Source organism: Durio zibethinus, chromosome 11 (genome assembly GCF_047325235.1).
Source record: "Durio zibethinus cultivar Kanyao isolate XHJ-2024 chromosome 11, ASM4732523v1, whole genome shotgun sequence".
NCBI lineage: Eukaryota > Viridiplantae > Streptophyta > Magnoliopsida > Malvales > Malvaceae > Durio > Durio zibethinus.
In genome coordinates, this window is record NC_143172.1 from 26,049,405 (window position 1) to 26,071,972 (window position 22,568).

The 22,568-nt window shown below is 32.6% G+C and overlaps 4 protein-coding genes and 1 pseudogene across 4 annotated transcripts; 2 read left to right on the top strand and 3 right to left on the bottom strand.

Annotated features, from left to right (window-relative positions):
• The first annotated feature begins 321 nt into the window (after nucleotides 1-321).
• On the top strand, nucleotides 322-5,026 carry LOC111289938 (zinc finger CCCH domain-containing protein 67-like). The gene is made up of 6 exons (XM_022881301.2): nucleotides 322-918; nucleotides 1,427-1,492; nucleotides 2,019-2,138; nucleotides 2,300-2,575; nucleotides 3,791-4,063; nucleotides 4,548-5,026. The coding sequence occupies exons 1-6, from the start codon at nucleotides 433-435 to the stop codon at nucleotides 4,749-4,751; spliced, it is 1,425 nt and encodes a 474-aa protein (XP_022737036.2). The 5' UTR covers nucleotides 322-432; the 3' UTR covers nucleotides 4,752-5,026.
• A 1,655-nt stretch (nucleotides 5,027-6,681) lies between these two features.
• LOC111290818 (GDSL esterase/lipase At3g48460) lies at nucleotides 6,682-8,291 on the top strand. Its single transcript, XM_022882301.2, has 2 exons — nucleotides 6,682-7,489; nucleotides 7,598-8,291. Exons 1-2 carry the CDS (start codon nucleotides 6,827-6,829, stop codon nucleotides 8,099-8,101), a joined length of 1,167 nt encoding a protein of 388 aa, XP_022738036.2. The 5' UTR covers nucleotides 6,682-6,826; the 3' UTR covers nucleotides 8,102-8,291.
• Nucleotides 8,292-10,256: 1,965 nt separating this feature from the next.
• LOC111291286 (E3 ubiquitin-protein ligase AIRP2-like) lies at nucleotides 10,257-12,901 on the bottom strand. Its single transcript, XM_022882933.2, has 5 exons — nucleotides 12,460-12,901; nucleotides 11,782-11,944; nucleotides 11,564-11,630; nucleotides 10,836-11,070; nucleotides 10,257-10,713 (listed from the first exon to the last, which is right to left on the bottom strand). The coding sequence occupies exons 1-5, from the start codon at nucleotides 12,543-12,545 to the stop codon at nucleotides 10,503-10,505; spliced, it is 762 nt and encodes a 253-aa protein (XP_022738668.2). The 5' UTR covers nucleotides 12,546-12,901; the 3' UTR covers nucleotides 10,257-10,502.
• A 2,331-nt stretch (nucleotides 12,902-15,232) lies between these two features.
• AZG2 (Xanthine/uracil permease family protein) lies at nucleotides 15,233-17,279 on the bottom strand. Its single transcript, XM_022882575.2, has one exon. It carries the CDS (start codon nucleotides 17,181-17,183, stop codon nucleotides 15,567-15,569), a length of 1,617 nt encoding a protein of 538 aa, XP_022738310.2. The 5' UTR covers nucleotides 17,184-17,279; the 3' UTR covers nucleotides 15,233-15,566.
• A 3,120-nt stretch (nucleotides 17,280-20,399) lies between these two features.
• Nucleotides 20,400-22,532, bottom strand: LOC111290324 (dehydrodolichyl diphosphate synthase CPT3 pseudogene; annotated as a pseudogene).
• Nucleotides 22,533-22,568: the final 36 nt, after the last annotated feature.

Here is a 22,568-nt window from a genome sequence, read left to right on the forward strand (position 1 = left end):
TATTAAAATTTTAAATTATTTTATTTTTATATTTTTAATTCATATTACGTGATTATATTGTATTTCATATCTATTTATAAATTCAAACTTTAAAAAAAAAAAAAAAAACGGAGCTCTAGAATAAAAAAAAAAAAGTTTATGACTTTTCAGACAAAAGAAGGAAGTATAAGTTACTAACTTGCTACGTTCATTTATACATAGTAAAAAAACGTACAAATACAAAAGAAATACTGAAGCAACATTTTCTTTGAAGTATAAATATACGGAAGAAATACGTAACGCTTTCTTATTTTTCTTCGTTCTGCCCTTAGTTGCCTTTCTGTTCACACTAGCTTTCACTTCCATTTCCCAATAGCAAAGACTTTAACCTTTTTAGTTTCTTCTCTTTTTTCTCCTTTTGCACAATTTAGGGTTTTGAAATGTGGATTTACAATGTCACAATCTGAAGAGATTCCTATTTCCAATTCTATTCCCACCGGTTCCGCCCTTCACTTAGGGCTTCATTCTACCGATCCGGATCCGGATCCGGCTCCTAATCCCGACGTCTCACCGTCTGATCTCAATCACTCGGCTGAGGAAAACGAGCACGGCGAAAGTAATCTCGAGCAGCAGCTACAGAACCTAGATTTGAACAAGGAAGAAGAGGAAGATGAGGAGGAAGAGGCTGAGAGGAAAGATGACGTAGAGAGACAGAGAGACAATGATGCCGGCACTGATGCCGCCGGAGACAGCGAGGAGGAGGAGGATGAGAAAAGCGAGAATGAGAATGGTAGTGAAAACTTAAAGATTAATAAAGTAAGGAAGTCGCATTATCCGGTGAGACCGGAAGCAGAGGATTGCGCTTATTACATGAAAACTGGACTTTGCAAATTTGGATCTAATTGCAAGTTTAATCATCCTGTTCCAAGAAAGAATCAGGTCATTTTCTCACCTTTTTATTATTAATTTTATTTTATTTTATCATATTTATATTTGCTAAAAATGCTCTAGTTGTTTTCAACTGTCTATATCATTTCTATGTTACATTGATATTTGTCAAAGCTTTTTTTTAATTGAATTTTTTTCGGTTTTTTAGGTTATGGGTGATAAAATTTATCAAAAAATTCACGTATTTCACAGAAAAAAATCCATCTTTTTTGGAAAAAAAATCCATCTCTTTCGGTTGAAGTAACTTCATTAATTAACAGCTGAGATCAAATTTAATATTGGAATTTGGAATCTTTATGTCAATATAAATAATATTTTTGTTTTGTTTTTGTATACATTTGGCCTTGCACTGCATAGGTATCCTCCCGCATCTCATAACAACTAATGATTTTGGGCGTTTTTCTCGTTTTAAGATTGAGTCGTTTGCTAGAGACCTATAATTATTCATTTTGTGCTGAATTTTTTAATTCTGGGTGTTTCGGAATTATGATGTTTGAAGGTTGTTAAGGACAACGTCAAGGAAAAGGATGAATCAACAGAAAAACCAAGCCAGACAGAATGCAAGGTCAATATTCTTAATTTTGTGCTTGCGAAATGTGCTGTTTGTGATCTTAACTGCCATCACATTTATGAGTGTTACTAATTCGATATGCACTGGTTCTGTATGTTATATTTTGGTTTTGAAGCAGGTTTTTCTGGTCTCAGTTTGAGTATTTGAAAGCATTTGACAAGTTGATTTTTAGATTAAGTTCTATGCTTTCTGAGGATGAAATTCATTTTGAAGTTTGTAAACTATGTTGTTTCTTTTCGGGAAATTTACTGACTTGATTTGTGTATATTTTTATTATTCTTTCAATGAAGCCTAGCATTCTCTTAGCATTTCAAGTCCCTAATGTTAATATCTTTTATCACTGGTTCTAATAAGTCTTGTTCTTAGACTGTGGTTTGCTATGTCCCGTAATATATCTATTAGTGTTTGTTCAGATGCTTCCGGAGCTCATCCTTATCTATTTTCATCCTTGTCTATAAGAAATGAGATAGGTTGATAGTAACATTTGTGCAGTGTTACAATTTTGCTTGAGATTTTGCAGTACTACCTAAGAACTGGTGGATGTAAGTTTGGGAAGGCTTGTAGATACAACCACTCAAGAGCAAAATCTTCAGGGGGTCCAATTTTAGAGCTTAACTTTCTAGGGCTGCCTATCCGACAGGTACCACTTCTGTTTTTAATGTATTAATTGAATTTTGCTAGACTCCATAATTTAAGTGCTAATATTTATTGCATTCGTTCTACAATCAGCCAAATGAGAATTATTTTAGTGATTAATTGGAGTAATAATTCTGGAAATTTGAAAGCTCTAATTCATCACAGGGAGAGAAAGAGTGCCCCTATTACATGCGTAATGGTTCCTGCAAGTATGGAGCCAACTGCAGGTTTAATCATCCTGATCCTACCGCTGCTAGAGCTTGTGACCCATCTTCAGGATATGGTAATGGTGGATCTGTTTCATCGCAAGCTGCATCACAAGTGCATATGACATCCTGGTCATCACCAAGGACATTGAATGAGAGTGCTGCCTATATGCCAATTATGTTTGCACCAACACAAGGTGTTCCGCCTCCAAATCCAGAATGGAATGGGTATCAGGTACTATCATTGCTGTTATGCTGTTTAAGTTTCTGTTAATATAGTCTATAGCATCTATTAAGTTTATCTTAGCATAAAATAGTCCATAGCATTAAGTTTACCTTAGCATCACATGGTCCTTACCTTGAAGTATCTAGTATGTATCTCCATATCATAACTCTTAAATGTGTAGAAATGCTTGTGCACCTTGAACATATAGATTGCATGTAATGAAATGGATAATTTGGTTTAGGATGTTATAATCCTATGCATTGAGAAATGATAATAATAGTATTATGCAATTCTTAATAACCACTGGCAGACAACCATATTAAGATAATGAATGGAATATTTCAATTCGTAAGATCAGATGGTTAGCACTAGTTTCTAGAGGTAGTTTATATCTTATGTGTTTCACTAACAAGTGCATTGGAATTCATGACATTAACTGCTAGTTACTGCATTTAATATAAAAACATTACTATAAATAGTATTTTAGCCAACTTAACTAAGTGCCTGTAAGGCTCTTGTTGGCAAAACCCATATTATAATTGGCTGGCTTCAGAGCTTTTTGTTGAAAATTGTGCTCCATCTTTCAACCTCTCTCTCTAAGTGAAGCTTGGTCACTTCGTTATCTGAAGGTCTGAAACACATGCACATGTAGGCAGAGTCATGTGAAGACCATGTACGGGAGACTAAATGGGCACAGGTGGACAAATATTCCATTTTCATACTTATTCAGCTGACAAACACTGTGTTAGATTCACTCTTTGCCAGAGTAAAAAATGTTGAGACTTGTACCAAAGAAAGTCCAAGTAGAACCTTGATCTTAGTTCAGTTATATGGATGATGGATTGTTTTATGTGTCTCTATCTAATGTTGCTTTTGCATGGAAAATATTGGACATTAGTTGGTAGATATGATATACTAATTGCTTTGACAATCTATAGTGTTAATAGATGAATGAAAATGGAGAATCAGACAAGGTATAATCATCCCTCTTCCCATGTTTTCCACCAAAAAATTTGTTTCAACACGTATTTTTTGCTTGGTTTACATTTTTACCTTTTATTTATTTTACTACAACAATTCTTAAAGGAGCTCAGGCTTTAAATTGCCTGGTAGGATAAGACTGGCTCTGCTTATTATTTTCTCCCAGAAGTTAGCTTTGCTTTCTGAAAACTTATAACCAATATGGTTCTCCATAATGACTTGATCTTGTTGTTTCTTGTCAAGACGACTGTATATCCCCCACCAGAAAGGGGCTTCCATCCAACTCCAGCGTATGTCATGAGCAACCCATCAACTGAAGCCACTGTCTATACTCATCATCAGCCCCAGATGGTGGTTGATGAATTCCCAGTACGGCCTGGCCAACCCGAGTGCAGTTACTTCATGAAAACTGGGGACTGTAAGTTTAAATCTAATTGCAAATATCATCATCCAAAAGATCGAGTTGCAAAGTCAGCCCCATGTGCTTTCAGTGACAAGGGCTTGCCACTGAGACCTGTAAGTTTGTGCTGCTTTAGGTTGTGCTTCTTATCAAATATATATAAACTGGGTAGATGATTTTAAAGCTTTTTTATGCATGCAGAAAATGAAAGCAAAAGTAATTAATGTAACAGCATGTTCTCCCAGTTATTCTTGTTTCGTATCTTTTTGAAACAAACTCCTTATGAAAAGTCAATAAAAAATTGCATGCTTTAGAAGTTGGTACTTGATTTGTTCGGTTAGGCAGTGATTAAAACCAGAGGTTCTGTCAGGCAAATGAATTTCTACAGAAACGTAGCCTCTGGGGAAAGGCTTCCACATGATCTCTTCATCCGACTCTGAAATCCTGACAATACAGATCACTCTTTTAGCATTTAGTTCCTATTAATGGTTTGTTTTTTCGGTGATAACAATTAAATTCTCAGTTCTTATCACATTGAACACTTAATGCTTTCTTGGAATAGTGTCACCTTTGTGATAGCCCTCTGTTTTCGAAATTCAGGATCAAAGCATCTGCTCACACTATAGTCGCTATGGTATTTGCAAGTTCGGGCCAGCCTGTAAATTTGACCATTCAATACAAGCAGATCCTTCAACGGTGTCCGGACTAGATCAGCCTCCAACATTTAGCAATTCTGCAGCTACAGAACAAGCTGGAATTGCCGAAACTGATGGCACTGATACAGCAGTCCAGCACTATGTGTAAAAAGGTTTTTTATCCCCTAGCTCTTAGATCTCACATTAGCAAGGATTCTAAATTTTCCTTTTTAAATTGGAAGTCTTTTCAAGTTTTTTTTTCCCTCGTTCCATTGCCACAAGCTTTTTAGATGATGGCATTATATATATTATACATATGATGTGTTTGTGTTGCTAGTGTTACAAGCTGAAATCGAAATCAGGATATGTAAATTATCTCAGTTTCATGTCATATTACGAACTAATGCAAGCGAAAATTGGGATATCTTATACTTCTACCTTGAACTCGGACTTAGATCAGTTGATTTGATTTATGGTTGTCATCATGGTCATAGAACAGTACAAAGGACCATTCCATTCCACCCAACATTTTTGTAGGTTCTGGGAACTGAAGAAACATAAAAAAAAAAAAAAAAGAAAGGTCAAATAACAAGTATAAACAAAAACCACCCAAAGGACAAAAAAAATAAAAGGGGAAAAATCACTCTCTAGGATTAGATCAGAGTTTGATGATAAAAATGCATATAGCTTTAGAAGAGGGGCAAGGGTAGGTTACATCTTCAACTATTTCAGTGGTTGGTGGATACATAATTTTGGCGGCAGTGACTCTGGTTTTCTTCTCATGTCTAGACTTTTTGAATTAATACGACTGTAAATCCTTCAGCCGTGGCTGGGTTGTTTACATCCCACTCTCCAAATCTAGGCAACGGTCTCCATCTCTCCTACTTATCAACCCATTGTTATCAAAATAGAACTTCCCCAACGATCATTTACATTTTCTTATGCCATGCACATAATAGAGAAATAGTTAAATAGACATGGTTCTTGTGAAGCTTGTCTCGTATATAAATTTTTATTCAATCATTTATAAACTTATCTCGAATATATCATCTAATTTTACAAAACATATATTAAATATAAATTTTTTATAAAAGAAAATAGATCGTGCAATTATTAGTTATGACTATGACATTAATTATGACTATGACTAGACTATAAGAATTTACTCAATTTACCATGCATCATAAGTATTATATTTACACATTTGCGCACAAAGAGGTGTACCAAGTCCTAACCAACCAAAGCAATTGAATGAAAAGTGAATGTTGGTATGTGCGGACGTCCCCCTGTTAATGTTAGATGGAACACCATCTTTTTGCAAGCTGCATCCATGCTGTGGAGATTGACTACAGATCATATTTTACAATCAATTCACACCAACCATATCTAGAGTTGTTGTAATATTAATGAAGGATCCACACTAAAATACTGCAAATAGATTTGTTGCATAGTCAGATGGGGAGAGGGGGCAACCCCAATAAATTCTACTATAATTTCAATCTTGCCATAATTTATTAAATTTCGAATTTAAATATATGAAATTTTTATTAAAAAAATTAAAAATTGAATTTTGGATATCTCAAAAAAACAAAACATTGATTTATTAATTGTTAGATAATGTATATTTATTGAATGATAAATTAATTTGTTTAAGAAACGATTAAGTTGACGAAATTTATTTATATAAATTGAAACTTAAAAAAAAAAAATTACAAGTTTTCAAATTAGAAAGGACTATATTTTTATTTGAATCCCACTTAGGGACAATGCTACAATTTATGTAGTCCAACAAGAATGGTAAATTATTTCATCTTTCCCATGTTGAAGTCACCGAAGAAACTGGTGATTGCTTTCCTTTCACATTTAAAGCCCCAACTAATTTTCGCTTCAACTACCATATAAGATCTTTCACCTCTTCAATTTAATATTGCACCAGTCACCTATCAGTTGTCCTTTAACTAATAAAACCATAGGGGCATAAATCCAGTGCTAAATGACGTGATACAGCGAAAATCCCTTCTCATTTAATGAAGCATAAAAAAAAAAATCATTATGAAAGTCACACTTATTGGTTCATTCAAATTTCCAAGCTACATCTTGAGTTTATATTAAATGCAATAGAAAAATTTAACTGAATTATACAGCATGAGGATATCAGAAAATGCATGGCCACTCTGCAATGTCATTGAATAAATATTGGAATATATATCAAAGTCTCAAAGCACAAGACTAAACCTGTAAACAATGGCTACCCTTTTTTCAACACATTCTTCTTTGCATAACATACTCATGACAGTCACCATGATCATCCTTCTATCTTGTTCTATGCCTTCTGCTTCTGCTTTTGCCATAACAGAGACGAACCAACGACCCTTTAAGAAGATCTATGCCTTTGGCGACTCTTTCACTGACACAGGTAACACGGACTCCCTTAGTGGTCCCAATGGCTTTGTTCATGTTTCCAACCCTCCCTATGGCACCACCTTCTTTCATCACCCCACCAACCGTTACTCCGATGGACGGTTAGTCATTGATTTTGTGGCTCAATCATTGTCTTTGCCTTTCTTGCCACCTTACCGTAAGAGCAAAGGCAACACTACTTATGGGGTGAACTTTGCTGTAGCAGGCTCAACAGCAATAAATCATGCTTTCTTTGTTAAGAACAACCTTTCTCTTGATATCACCCTTGAATCAATCCAAACTCAAATGATTTGGTTTGACGAGTACTTGGAGAGTCAAGGTTGTAAAGGGCCTGAATCAAGGCCTGAGTGCAAAGCATCATTTGATGATGCTTTATTTTGGGTTGGTGAAATTGGTCTCAATGACTATGCCTATACTCTTGGATCAACTGTATCGGATGACACTATTCGGAAACTTGCTATATATAGTTTCACTGAGTTTTTGCAGGTAACCAATAAGTAGCTTTTGGCTTCATTTCTTTTTATAGGTAAAGATTTAAGCATTTTGATCTTCAACATTAAATCTGATACTGACTTCGTTCCAATGATTTTGCAGTCATTGCTGAAGAAGGGTGCAAAATATGTTGTTGTCCAATCTCTGCCTACGACAGGATGCTTACCATTGCCCATGACACTGGCTTCTTCGGAGGACAGAGATGGTATTGGGTGTGTGAAGAGCGTGAACAACCAAAGCTACGCCCACAATCTTGTGCTCCAAACTAAGTTGTCGGATCTCAGGAAGCGGTTTCCCCAAGCCGTCATTGTTTATGCTGATTATTGGAATGCTCATCGAACGGTCATGAAGAATCCAGAGAAATATGGATTCAAAGAGAGCTTCAAGGCATGTTGTGGAACAGGTGATCCTTACAACTTTGATGTGTTTAATACATGCGGCAGTCCTTCTGTCACTGCCTGCTTAAATCCTTCTCAATACATCAACTGGGATGGAGTGCACCTCACTGAAGCTATGTATAAGGTGGTTGCTGACATGTTTCTCGATGGTAATCTCAGTAATCCTCCATTCAAATCCGTGCTGCAAAGAAAACAGCAGAAGCCATGAGGGCACCAAACTCTTTTGTCTTTGGAATTGCCTGATACTACTTCTTGTTGATTATACATTTACACTTCACTTGTGACTTGTGAGATTAATTCTCAGCCAGAAGCATTTTCTTGAGATCTCTTTTAACATTTGCGATACTAGAAACTTTGTCTGATATTTATTTATCAATGGATATCTGGGGATTACAATATGATCTCTGTTGGATTATAACTAGGAAACTTAAGTTTGTATCAGAAGTGGAGAATCAAAAGAAAATTGAGGATTGACATAAAATGTAGGAAATCGGATACCTTTAACATTGGAAGATCAGGGACTAAGTAAAGTCGGCATGCTTAAATCTTAATTTTCAAGGCATAGAATGACTAAAACATAAAAGAAATGTAGAATCCTGATCTGATTGAAGCATAAAACTTCAAATAAGCTCAGCAAATTTTCCCGGAGTCCAACTCTTTCAGTGACAATTTAATGGAAATGAGGGTGAAATATATATAATGCTTTGTCTGAAAATACAGACAGAAACAATGAATTGGACTGCAATTTTTGGAAACCGTGCAGTGGCCATTCAAAACATAATATGAAACTTTTTTAAGGTTTTCATTCAAGCAAAACTTGTTCAGAGTGGCTATAACAATAATGTGCTGGTGTTTTAATCACAGAAAGCCAATTGCATGTCTCGGTAGAATGAATGTACATGCTTCACATCTGTTAAACTATCTAAGCAGAAACTTAGCATCAACAATGCTTCTGGATTTCATTAGCAATGGCCAATTGTGGTATTTTCACTGACATTTTCCCCTTTCTATAATCAGCCAGAATCATGAAGAACTGGTTCTTAATGGGTTTGTAATGTGTTGTAACAGAAGCTGCATATTTCCTGATTCTCACTGAACCAAATACATTGATACCAGGAACAGACTTAGCATGTTAAATAAAAAATCAGATAGAACAATAAAACCTTTTGCTTCTTTTCTTGTTCCTACCCAATAAAATTGCCTTTAATTTACCTAAACATCACCAGAAAAAAGAGAGACACGGGCAATTTGCCATTAAATTGGCTCTAAAGTGATTGGATATGCAGCCAAGTGACCCGCTAGCAGCTTGCAGCCGCCTATTATGAAGCAAAAGTAAAGTTTGATAATAAATCATAATACTACAAGTAGAGTTTTGATCAAGTCACTTTTCTATTAACCATTAAGGAACTGCTAGTTGTATGAAGTATATTAAAGAAGATCCTTAATTGTGGGTGTATTCCTGGCAGTTATTTCCTGCACCAATTTCCATGCTCCTTTGCATTTCAAAATACACAGAGCTGGGTCACATTCAAGCAATGCTAGTTTCTTAATCCTCCTTAAATTTGGAGCTGCGACCAGCTTGCAGCATGTGACATTAACTTTCCCAGTTACTACTACATTTAAGAGCCCTTGCATAAATCTGTACATTTTGCTACAGCTGCTACATATATGTACGTTTTTCATTCTACATTGAGGAAATGAATTAGTTCTGCAAAATTCTTTACAACAGGAAGAATTTAAAAGTCCCTCTGGCTCTCATAAGCATATTCTTAACTGGTTGATTCTTTATGAAGCAGCTGGTTATTGCTTCAATGGCATCGATTGAATGGTTTAATTGCTCGAGGCAATGACTTCCACAGTCAATTATGGATTTGATACAGGGGGCTCATGAGAGAAGTTCTTAAGAGTTAGAAAACTTGGCAAATAAGCAGCAAATTTGGAGCTGAAGGACATGAAGCAACTAATGAATTAAAAGCAAGAATGTGGAAGTTCTAAGAAGTAATAACCTCCCAGGAGCTTACTGAACAATAACAAGATGAAACCCAACCCCAAACTGATATGCTTTAGCAGTGGCCATGTCTTAAGATTCAAGCATTAATAATAGAACAAAACAAGTGGCCCTTTCTGCACTTTCCAAGCTGTGGCATGGGATAGACCACATGTTTATAATCAAGCTTGATGGCTAACGTCAAAAGGTGGAAGGAAATTATTTTCTTTTCACAGTTGAAAATTGTAAACGAAACAACAAAGCTACAATAAACTGGCATATGCAGAAGCTTGTACTTTAATAATTCTACTGAAATAAGTGCAGAAAAGCTTGAACCTCTCCTAAGTCTAAATGCTCATAAGCAAGAAGTCAACTATTAATGGAAACTCAGGCTTAAAAATGATAACAAGCCACCAACAATTTTCCAATTAAGTGTTTAAGGCTGGGAATATCACCGAGTTAGCTAATATATTGATAATTGTGGATCTTACATGATCATATACATTATTTTGCAAAAAACATAGTGGCACTGAAATTCTCGATGGTAAAGTCTCACAGGAATATATGCACATCCAGCATTTGGCAATTTCTTTTCTGTACATCAGAATTCTCTCCTGGTAGATTAGATTAAATACTCGTAATACATTAAGAACAAGGCATCCGGCAAATCCTTAGGCAGCCGGTTTATATACAAATGGAAGCGCAATATATCCTCCTTTACCACAGTTTGGGTTTCAACCACATCGTTACAGCATGTAAGAACCCACAAGTCCCCGGAGGTTACTCTTTTTAGACTTCCCCGACAAAATGGACATGATTCTGATTTTAAACTCCTGAAAGGTAAGGAAAAACAATGCAAGACAGTGGTTCAGATGTTAAGGATAAGGATTTTCTCAACTACTGTATATAAACCAAGGACAAAGTCCAAAAGCAGAAAAAATTAGACGTTACATACCAGTCACGATAGCAATTGATACACATTGCATGGCAGCAATTTGGCAAAACTATTTTGTTGCATGGCTCCAGACAGATTCCACATTCATCTTCTCTCTCCAACTCCGTATCTGATGCTTTCCTCTTATCGTCTACTTTCTTCTTGACAACCATCTCAAAGCAGTAATCTTCCTCTGACGTTGCATCAAGCTCTGAGAGATCACCATGAAGATGCTGAAGAGATGGTAATATAACAGCTGCAATTTTACATCAATAACTATGAATTCTGATAAGATGAATGCTCTCCTGTTCTATTCCAAATTGAAAACATAAATTCTAAAGAAGACACTTCAATCTTTTAAAATAAATGGTTCGGGCTTCCAAGAGGATTTGCTTGTGGTCTAGACTAGATTAATGTATATAAACTCAATTTTAGGACTCCTGAAATAAGAATATAGAGCAAAAGAGACTTGCTACAATGTTGTGCTCGTGCATGATGAAGAAGTAATACTTTACAAGGAGACTATTAGCATATACTGGTTTATTTGGATTGAGAAATGAGAAGAATTCAATGATTTCTCTTGTTTGGATAGTCAAGGGAACAGAGAAGTGAAAAACCAAAGAAATAAGATATTACTTAAATTTTTTCTTTTTTTATTTCTTTCGCTTCTTTTCTACACTTAAATCAACAAATATGGTGTTAATTACGAACAAAAAAACATGAGAGAGATGGTAGTTCACTTCACATACAATAGAACTCCCTTATGGTCGATTTCCTTCTACATGAAGAAATACTTGGCCTGCCATCTGAGCATACCTAAAAATATAAATCAACAAGCAAGGAAGCTTCATTAACTATAATTGGTTGATTTCATTTTCTAAATGAAAATTTCAATAAGAGGAAAATGAGCAAAAATCATTAAATTCACAGAAGAAATTCATAAATAAGTGAGTGTAAGTTAACTGACCTGATAAACAACAATGTGAAATAGGTTTACATAACTTGAAAGTAGACATGAACATGAGCAATCCAACCATTGAAGAAAAAACAAGAAAATGGGTGCCAGGTGATTGTAAACAAGTTTCATTTGAAGAAATCCATCTCCCTTAGCTCTTGGAATAGAAGCCGCTCTAACACCAATGTAAAAAACAAAATTATAAAAATATAGTAATAAAAAACAGAAAAAGGAGTAGAATTGAAATATTAATGTGCAAATTCAAAAAGCAATGTGACAAAAATTATGAATCATTACAGCACAAAAGCAAAGGAGATGATAATGCAAAAGTTACAGATTTTCTAAAAATGACAGCTTGATCCCTGAAACTCTGTTAACACTTGACATCCAATTAAATATTTTGGTTGGGAAAACTTTTTTACTTGAATCTGTCAACCATTGTTCATATTCTTATAGTAGAAAACATCAAATAACTCTTAAACTGAAGCTCAAAAGAGGCCTTTTCACCACTTGACCAAAACAAAACTTCAATCTTGTTTACATTGTTTAATGGTAACAGACAGAAAACCCATCAAACATGATCAAAACTGAAGTCCAAAGAATCCCATCAAATTTGAAGTACCATTCAACTTCAAGCAAGTCCAAGTTACATAAAAAAAAAATAGAAGAAGAAAAAGAGAGTGAACTCACAACACATTGGCATGTTGAATGTCAGCTTCAAGAACCTTAAGGTAATCTTGGTAAGAGGAGCTTGCAGAAAGCTCAAAATAATCCATTATTCCCCTTCCCTTTAAATTTTAAATCAAATTTAACCTACTATCAACAATAAAAGTAGAATTTAAAACTCTGGGTTGTTTTTTCTTTTTTTCAATATTATATCAAGTAGAAAAGTTTGTTGAACAAAAGAAAGGTCTATAGAGTGAAGCAGACGCAGATGAGAAGGACAGCAAGGTCTTCTGGTAACCAAATATCCATCAAACACTCTTTAAAAGAAGAAAAACAAGAAAGGGTAATGAAGAATTGGTCAGACGATTTGTGTTTTCTTTTGATTTTGTTTTGACCGTGTTTTTGAGCAATTAGGGCGGTGGAAATGCGGTAGGTGCTTCTTTGTTGGCTCCTGCGTCTGCCGTCTAGACTCCGTTTCTTAGTCAAACTTATTTATAATGGCCTGTTGGACTATTGGGCCAATTTGGCTGCCGGATCCAACTTTAATATCCTTAAGTTTAGCTCTTTCTATTTTTTTCTCAAAAATATATAAAAATTTAAAATTAAATTTATTATATCGTGGATTAATATTTAATTTTGCTAACTGTAATTCAAATTTAATGAATTTTATTATCAAACTTTCATTTTTATTTGAAATTAAAATTACTAAAAAATTAATAAAAATAAACAAAATTAATAAAATTAAAATTACTATGATAAAATTTTAATAAAATTAAATTATAATAATCAAATGCTGATACTCGATATACAAGTTTAGAATTTAATTTCAAAATATTAAAGATGTTGGAATAAGGTTAACAAGAGTTGGTTAAATTAATAAAAATCAAATACTTTGTTTGTGAGTAAAAGCATTCATGGGTTGGGTTCAGGTTGAATTCATACTTAATATTAATAGTTTATATATTTATTCAAATTTGATTCAGTTGATATTTTATATCTACAAATTTTTTTGAATTCAATTCAAATTAAAAAAATAAATTATAAATTCATCTATTAAATTTAATTTATATAATAAAATTTTAAAAAATCTTTTAAAAATTATATATACTTATATAATTATAATATTTTAATTATATATAATTTTATTTGTGCTAAGCTCGGGCTTTAATTTATTTGTCTATGAGTCAACTCAAAATTTAAATGGGTATAAAAATTATATTTAAACCTTTTAATCAAATTTTAATTTTTTTGTCTAAATTTTCTTAAAATTCAGATAAATTTTTAATTTTGAATAGATAATTCAACCTTTAAACAAATTTATTTATAAAATTTAAATTTGATTTCAGTTATCAACAATCTTTTTTTATCGATAATTTGTAAATTTAAAATAAATCTTTACTAAAATTTACTGAATGTCTTAAATCTAGAGTAAGTATCTTTCCCCACCTAAACTTTTTACAAAAAAAATGGTGGAATCAAACAGCAATCCTCACCTTTTGTGGGTCATTATTCAAGATTTATGGCTATCAACGACAACTACCATTCATAAAAGGTTAGTCCTAATAAAATAAAATAATTAACATGGTTATTTCATGAAAAATGGATCAGTGGTAAAGATCAGACTTGGCAGCTTGTATGAAAAATGTGAGCTTTAAAAGCAGAATCCTTTTTCAAAAATGCTAAATGATTTTGTAAGGGATGACATGTATTTTGCCATAAAAATCAAAAGAAACGACGGTGCATTGGGCTTTGCAACAATATTCAACTGGTTTTAGTCTTTATGTTCTTGTAATTTTCATAAGCTTCTAGGTGTTCTTGAAATGTCCAAGCATGTGTAATAGTTTTAGAAATTAATTAGGTCTGTTCATAATTTAGTTTTAATTGAATTAATTAATAGAATCGATTTAATTTAATTAATTCATCGATCATCAAATTAATTTCAATTGATTAACAAAAATAATTTTTAAAAAAATTTTGATTTTTGGTTAATTTAATTTGAAAATTGAATTAATCGAAATAGTACAATCCAAATAAAAATAAAAAAATATATGACATGAATAATTTAATTTTATAAGTTGTTAAAGTTTTTATCATAATATTTTAATATTTTAATATTTTATTAAGTAATTTTATTTAATTTATTTAAAATATAAAAAATTAAGAGTTTAAAATTTAATTTAATTTAAATATATTTATTATTTAATTAACTAAAAAAATTTAATCAAACCAATTGAGTTAAATTTGATCAATTAATTTTTAAAATTCATAAATTTGATTTAATTAATAAAAATAATATAATATAATTTTATTAATTTAATTTAAAACTAACCAAACCGATTGAAATTGGTTTGTTTCACGTTTTGGACAGCTTTTAGATTCAAAATAAGTTCCAAAACATGTTGTTCAGCATGACAAGTTATTGTGAAGACTAAAAAAATTGGAATTTCAAAATGTCGTTTAACTTTTCCTTCTCATTCTTCTTGTGTTTTTAAATTTTTTTAGTAGGGTTAGCTGGTTAGTTGAATCTTTAGGGTTTGGTTGGAAACGATTTTAAGAATGCAAGTGTGTGTCTATATATATATATATATATATATATATTAAGAATGTATTCTTTTCGTAACATAATATATTCGAAATTTTATTTTAAAAGTGTTTTTCAAAAGATTGAATGGTAATTAAAAAAATTAGCTTTTTTTTATTGGAGTACCATAATAGCATAAACAAAAATATTTTATGAATTTAAAATTTAATTTAATTAATTTATATAATTATTTTAAAAAAATAATATTTAATAAATCTAAATTTTAAATCATAATAATTACAATATATTTCTTTATCCCATAGTACAATCCTCTTTGTAAAAAAAAATAAAAACGTCTTATCTCAAAGAAAAAAAAATGGCAAACCACGTAGGTAGATGAAAAATTAATTCTATCACCATCAATACATAGCAAAACAGTAAAAAGTTCTACTACAATTACAACTATTTTAGATATTGAGACAACAATTTTCCGGGAAAAAATTAATAATAGGGGCACTAACGGATTGGAGTTACTAATTCTTGTTTCCCCACATTTTTTACAGGAAAATTGCAGCCCTGTAATTAAAACTCTGACTAGTTTTTCTACCATTCAAATGATTTCAACCGTGGACTCTGCCCCAGTTGTTGTAGCAGCTGATACTTGATTTTGCTCTCTCACCACCATTTTCCTCATCCTGTTCAACCACTTGATGGATTCTAATGCTAAATCATATAAACTAAGAGCAATATGAAGCCCAATGCCAGCAATAATTCCATTTGCTATGGAGTAAGTTAGTGGCATGAGCAACATGGTGACAAAAGCAGGTGCTGCTTCTTTCATATTTCCCCAGTTAATGTCTTTTACCACTTTCATCATCATCACTCCAACCATTACTAGGGAAGGACCAATTGCCCATGGTGGTACACTGGTCAACAACGGAGTGAAAAACAATGAAAGGAAGAAATACATAGCTATCACCACAGCTGTTAATCCTGTTCGACCCCCTTCTTTTAGACCGGCCGATGATTCGACGTAGGTGGCCACCGGAGAAACTCCTAACGCTGATCCCATGATTGTGGAGCTAGAATCAACTATGTATGCTAAGTATTCTCCTTCAAAGCTGCCTTTATCATCCACAAAACCTCCAATTTCTGCCATTGTGTATAAGGTGCCGGTTGTGGCAAGCACATCAACGTATAGCAATGTTGCCAAGGCCACCCAAACCTCACTCCTATTGAAATTGCTGAAGCTGATAGCTCCAGCTGTGGACTGGATTTTGTGGAAATCTACCACTTTCTTGAAATAATTGTAATTTGTGTTACCAAGTGGAGTATCAGGAAAATATGTAACAGCAGTGCCCCTAATCCAAGAAATTAACGTAACAAATAGAATGCCATATATCATGCTGCCTTTGATCTCCTTCATTAACCCATAACAAGTGATTAGAAACCCCACCATGCCCAACCAGAATGTTGGGCTCCTCATTTTGCCCCCAAGGCAGGCACCTGTAACAGGATCTGTGCTGGCACAGGCAGTGACAGTCAACAATGTGGATGCATCAGGTCCTACGAGGCCTAAACCTTGGTGGATTTGTAAGCCCACGAATGCAATGAACAGCCCAATTCCAGCTGCACAAGCAAGCCGGACTGGCTGAGGTATGAGCCTAGCAAGTTTTGCTCGAAGCCCTAAAGCAGCTATTGCAAGAAAAGCACAGCCCTCAACCAACACCACTGCTAACGCAGTTTGGTATGACATAGATCCAGATCCATGAAACCCCACTAAGTTATAGGCCAAGTAGGCATTAGGACCCATACCAGGAGCCAAGCCCAAAGGTAAGTTGGCTACAATCCCCATAGCAAACGAACCAATCATGGCCGATAAAACAGTGGCTACAACAAGATCACTCTTAGTTTTCGAAAGACAGTTTTCATAACCTGCATTAGGCTTGAACATGCAATCCGGGGAAGCAGTTTGGTTCACTGGAGCCGAGCAATCGGCCACCGAGCACGTACCACCGGAATCAGCAATGATGGTAGCATTAACAGTAATGATATAAGCCATGGTGAGGAAAGTAGCTGTACCAGCTCGTAGTTCCTTTGTGAAGCAACTCTTCCTTGCTTCTAGCTTGAAGTACTTGCCAACCATGCTCTTAGAAACTGCATCATTGACACCCATCTCCATCTTCCTCCATGACCTTACCAGCCTTGCCCATAACCCAATCTCCATTGATAGTCAACAGAGTTCACCGCCTCCCATATATTTTCTCTCTGTTGGTGTTTGGACTTTGGAGAGTAATAGTAAGAAACAATGAAGGGAATCCTATTAGACTTTATAAGTCATTTGTCATTCATTACAAGACAGGAGAGTTACAGAATAATGAGCGTTACAAGAAGCATTTTTTTATAGTACTTTAATAAAATGGAGGGTTAGTTTTAGAAGGGAGGTAGATCAGTAAGGTACCACTTGTTTTTCCATTATTAAGGCATGTCATTAACTTGCTTACATATTTTAATTGGTATTGCCAATTGCCAATGCCAATGCCAATGCCAATCTCTTATATATTTTAATTGGTATTGCCAGTTGCCAATGCTAATCTCTCTCATCACATTGGGTTTGGATTTCATTGCATCTTTGTGTGATGTAATTGAATTTATCACATCATTAGTTGAATCTAAATGTTAATTTTGATAAAATTTATTCAATGTAAATTTTTTTATGAAATTTTTTTTAATAACTTTTTTTTCAATTACAAGTATAATAATAATTATTATTATTTTTAATCTCATCAAAATCAATCTCACTACCATCATCCAAATGAACGCCTAATCCGTATTTTATTGCTCAAGAACGGTGGTTAAGATTCGTTTTTGAAAGTTGACTGCCTTGTGGTCCACTGGCTAGCTAGGAAGAATTAGTAAGGAAAAAGTCCAGGCTTTTGTTACCTTAAGAACAACTTTTCTCCTTTTACAATTTAATCCACTTCCCTTTTTTTTTTAATCAATATTTGGGTAAGTTTTACAGATTTTTTTTTCTGTTTAATACTTGCTTTTTAAATATATATTAACATTTTTTATTATTTTAGACTAGTCAATATTGTTTGAATAGAAAATGACCAAAAAAAAAAAAAACCGAAATAATTAAGTACTTAAGCATATATATTACATGAGATTTGGCATTTCCTTTATCTGTTATAATAAAAATCTAATCATGCTAATTAATATATATTAGGTTGTAGATAGCCCACGTTTGGTTTAGGATACTTTTACTTGATAAAAATTATTTTAAATCAAATACTTAATAAAAATATACAAAAATTTAATTATTAGTACGAACAAATAATATATTTCTTTAAAAGGGTAACTTGAAGTTTTAATTAAAATTTTTTTTTATAAGAACTAAATACAAAAATATAGTACTTAATGTCAATAAATTTATTTAATTATTTGAACTCTTGATGTATAAACTAAAAATAAATTTTAATTTATAATAATTTAAAATCAATTACTTATATTTTTACAAAGTATTAAAACATAAAATTAAATTTTAAATATATAGAAATGACAATCATAATTATTATTTATGTCTGAAGAGTTTAAATGAATTATTACACTGTAAAAGCATATATTGATAAATTAGCCAACAAAGCATATATTGATAAGAACAATATTTAATAGATATGAATTTAGATTTATTTAACTTAAAATAAAAGGAAAAAAATTAATCAAAATCTATACACTGTGAAAGTAATTAGCAAAATAATCAACTTTTCAAGCTGAGATTGGTCATGTCAACAACGAAGAATATTGTACATATAGATACAAGCAATGGGAAAACTTTGTTCAAATATCTAATTTAATAATCAATAATATCTGCCCATGCTGGCTAAAATTATACATGTCCCTCAAAATCAGAAGAGAGGAAATAAAATGTTGTAGACCAAGTTGGTAGGAAAATTATATGTTTAAAGTAGTAGCTCGAAAATTCCAAAATCAAAATCTTTTAATCAATCTAAAATTATTTTTATAATCATGTAGGTCCAAACTCCAAAGGAATCTGTCAATTAATTCCATTAAGCTACTTAATTTGCAAACCATATGGAAAAAAAATCTATGACCCAAGTTTTGATGACAATATTTGTTAATTTGATATATTGTTTAATGGTAGTATTTAAAATTGTACAATATCAAGAAAATGCAAGTCATTCGTCATCTTTTCTTGAACCGATTCAAATTAATTTATTTTTTTTGAATTTAATGAATTTATAAAAAATTATTTTTATAATTTTTCGATAAAATCAAACTCGTAGAACTAACAAAATTACTTGAGCCAACTTCTGTTTGTGCTAACAAAAGTACTTCTAATCTACTTGGCTAGCTAGCTAAAAAGATAGTAAAATATTTGATTAAAGAATTTTATATGGCACATGCCTTTCAATTAGTTCAAAAACTTTCATTCTTCCTCGTTACTTGAAAAAGATTCCACCTCCCTCTCCAATTTCAATTGAAAAGAACACTAATTAATAAACATAAAAAGGCAAAATTTTTTTTTTCTTCTCTATCTTTTTATCTGATCAATCAGTGATCAGCAGCAAGTCATAAACCAGAAAATGAATAAAGCAATCAAGTAATGGATTAGTCAGGCATGCTGGCTGGGGCTACGTGATTAGCTCAGAAGGTACCTGTTGCCAGCCTGCCTACTAATCCTACATCAAAAAATAATTCAATTCTTTTCATCTGTGGGTCACTTTAAAAATCTCTAAGGATTCCAAAGATTTTAATGTTGCATGCGTGAGTAGTGGTTTATAGTATTTTAGTGCCATTGTCGAAGCTTTAAAACTGCAGTGGGTTCTTCTTTTAAGAGACAAGGGAAGCTAAAAGTAAGGATATAAAGAAAAAAAAAAACTGAAAAATGGAAAAAGCTGGATTAGTTTTAGATTTTGGAATTACTTAAGAAAAGGGTGTGAGAAAGCTCTTGTGATAAAAGGATGGCGATAATGGCAGTTACAGCAGCACTAGCCATAGGCATGACTAAAGAGGGTTGAAGAGGAAGAAGGGGCTCTTCTTTTAAGGGTACCTTACTGTATATTTTTTTAATGGTATCCCTCCATAATTTCATCCAATTTTTGTTTGTTTCATTAGCTCAAGATCTTACGGCTTCGTTTATTAATTTCATTGAAAAAACAAGAGAAATCGATATCTTACATAAGAAATCATCTAATCTGCATAAAAGTTTAAGATAAGATGAAGTTTTTTCCTTTCCGATTTAAAATGGATTATATGTTTCAAAAAAGATTTATATTAAATTTACAGATTATCTACAAATAAAAATTATTAATAATGAGACTTGAACTTAAATCTTATAAGTAAATTATTCGAATCTTATTAATTCAACTAATTCCGTCTAAAATTTGCACAAAAATTTGTGTTGACATTGAATTTCAAGCTATGGGTCAAATTCCTGAAATCATTACAAAAAAAAAATCAGTTAAAGACGTAAGTAGAGAATATTTTTTACGTTTATATTATGATGTTTAAGTCGCTATTAGAGGTAAAAATGAGAGTAAAAATGTAAAAAGTAAAAGAAAAAATAAGATAGATGAATAATATTTAAATGATTTTATTTATAAGTGAAAAGTGATAAATTTTTAAGGTAAAATATGACGTAATATGTCAGTCGACCCAAAAATTGAAAATGTTTTTGATTATTTACTAATTGTCTCTAATAAAAAAAAAAGACTAATATATCATTTGAATCAAAAAATATTCTTAACAATTTGCTTTCACAATAAACGTGATGAATTTGATAAATCCAATATCTTCAATCTGGTCACTATATATTTGAGTATTATGTTATTCAACCAATATTTAATCAATGGTTGCTATGCTAAATTGGATGGTTCCTTTTTCCTCGTTCCTTATTAGTGAAAATTAGGAATATTGTTGACGAAATTAGGATGCTTTTGACGTCTGTCCATCTTAAATCAAACGCATACCTAACGACTTTATCTTGGTCTCTTTTGGATTTTGATCTTCATTACTATTTACAAGCATAAGAAAGGAAATATTCTATGCCTTTTATAAAATATATATACCTTATTTGAATGAGAAAAAAAAAAGATTCTATGATGTTTTAAAATTAAAAAGAAATCAGGATTCTAGGGCCATTGAGATTTCTTCTTTTGTCTTAAATCTTATAGTTTGTATCTTTAATCTTGTGCTTTTGTATCTTATATATATATATTAATAGGATATTCAGATAATTTGTGCAACCACTCTTAAAATATAGTATTAACTTGGTTTGGATTCAAAAGTGCATGTAATTCTTTTTTTTTTATTATTGGGCTATGACTTGTTTTTTTTTTTTTTTTATATATTTCATAATATATAGTTTTAGCTATATTGAGTTGTTCCAAATTGGTTCTTAATGTAAGTGTTCCACCTAGTGAGTTTAGGAATGAGGACTTTTTTATTTTTTGGCCATATGAGTGAGGAATTAGAACTAGGAGATTTGTTAATTTTTATTAAGATAGAAAGATCTAAAATTATTATAAGGACATTAAGAATTTGATTTTTTTTTATTAGGAAATAAAAATTTGAATCTTGTTCTTCGAGAAGAATGCATAAATTAAAATTTTGGTTAAATTTTATAGTAATTCTTTGACATAATTTTTTTTTAAGAAATGAGAACTTCTTGATGTTAGAATTTAATTTTGGATATTAATTATATGCAAATACATTGGAGTTTGCAAGGTTTACATGTGCTTTAATTTTTTTTTTCTTCTCAAAGTAGGGTTGATTTCGCTGAAAATTCAAGACTGCCCACAACAAATGCCAGAAGCCAATCTCTGGCCAAAGTATGAACATGGTAGATAAATGGCTGCAAAAACTCTGCCAGAGCAAGAAATTGCTTAGGCGGTTCTCTCCTGCCGTGAGGATTACTATGTCAGGATCTGGTGCAAATGCTATATCCATGTGCTTTTCAAGGTCCACTAACTTCACAACAAGCTCCCGATCATCATCACTACAGATTTCTTGAACATGATCATTGCATTTTTCTTCACGAGATTCTTGAATAGAACGCAAGTTCTGATCGGTGGAAGTGTAGGCAACACAAATTGTAAGCAGGAATTTGAGTAATCAGCACTAACTTTCATAAGTTTCTCGGCTGCAACCCTAAGATCAGCACTAAGAGCTTTAGATTCCCTTCGAAATGAACCCTAACTGCAAAACGGTTCGCCATGGAAGTTAAGAGTTCAAGTTTCAGCAACATTATATCCATCAGTGTTTGAACTTCTTCTGGCTTTCTTTTGAAATTGTCAATGCTAAAGGCATAGGCAGTAACATATTTCACTCCAAGCTCATAGCGGTACATGAACATTAACATGAGAGCCAACGCACCAGCATCATGGCCAGCAGTCCCGTCGAGCTCCACCTTCTTCTTTTTAGCATATCTTCGGTTTCCATCCATGACAAAAGCAATGTGATTTGGGATGGGACCAATTCTAAGAACACGAAAGATACAGTTTCTGATAGAACTGCTGGTTTCATTTAAAATACTGATCAGCTTTTTCCCCATATAATTAAAATTGAAGTACTGTGCTAATGAAAAATA

Bases quoted from the DNA above. Each gene is read 5' to 3' on its own strand.
- LOC111290818 (XM_022882301.2), top strand. From the start codon at position 6,827: ATGGCTACCCTTTTTTCAACACATTCTTCTTTGCATAACATACTCATG. The intron at 7,490-7,597 runs GTAACCAATAAG...ATGATTTTGCAG, and splicing joins GTTTCACTGAGTTTTTGCAG to TCATTGCTGAAGAAGGGTGC.
- AZG2 (XM_022882575.2), bottom strand. From the start codon at position 17,183: ATGGAGATTGGGTTATGGGCAAGGCTGGTAAGGTCATGGAGGAAGATG.
- LOC111291286 (XM_022882933.2), bottom strand. From the start codon at position 12,545: ATGGATTATTTTGAGCTTTCTGCAAGCTCCTCTTACCAAGATTACCTT. The intron at 11,071-11,563 runs GTATGTGAAGTG...GTAAAATTGCAG, and splicing joins GACCATAAGGGAGTTCTATT to CTGTTATATTACCATCTCTT. The intron at 10,714-10,835 runs GTATGTAACGTC...CTTACCTTTCAG, and splicing joins ATCAATTGCTATCGTGACTG to GAGTTTAAAATCAGAATCAT.
- LOC111289938 (XM_022881301.2), top strand. From the start codon at position 433: ATGTCACAATCTGAAGAGATTCCTATTTCCAATTCTATTCCCACCGGT. The intron at 919-1,426 runs GTCATTTTCTCA...TGATGTTTGAAG, and splicing joins CTGTTCCAAGAAAGAATCAG to GTTGTTAAGGACAACGTCAA. The intron at 2,139-2,299 runs GTACCACTTCTG...AATTCATCACAG, and splicing joins TAGGGCTGCCTATCCGACAG to GGAGAGAAAGAGTGCCCCTA.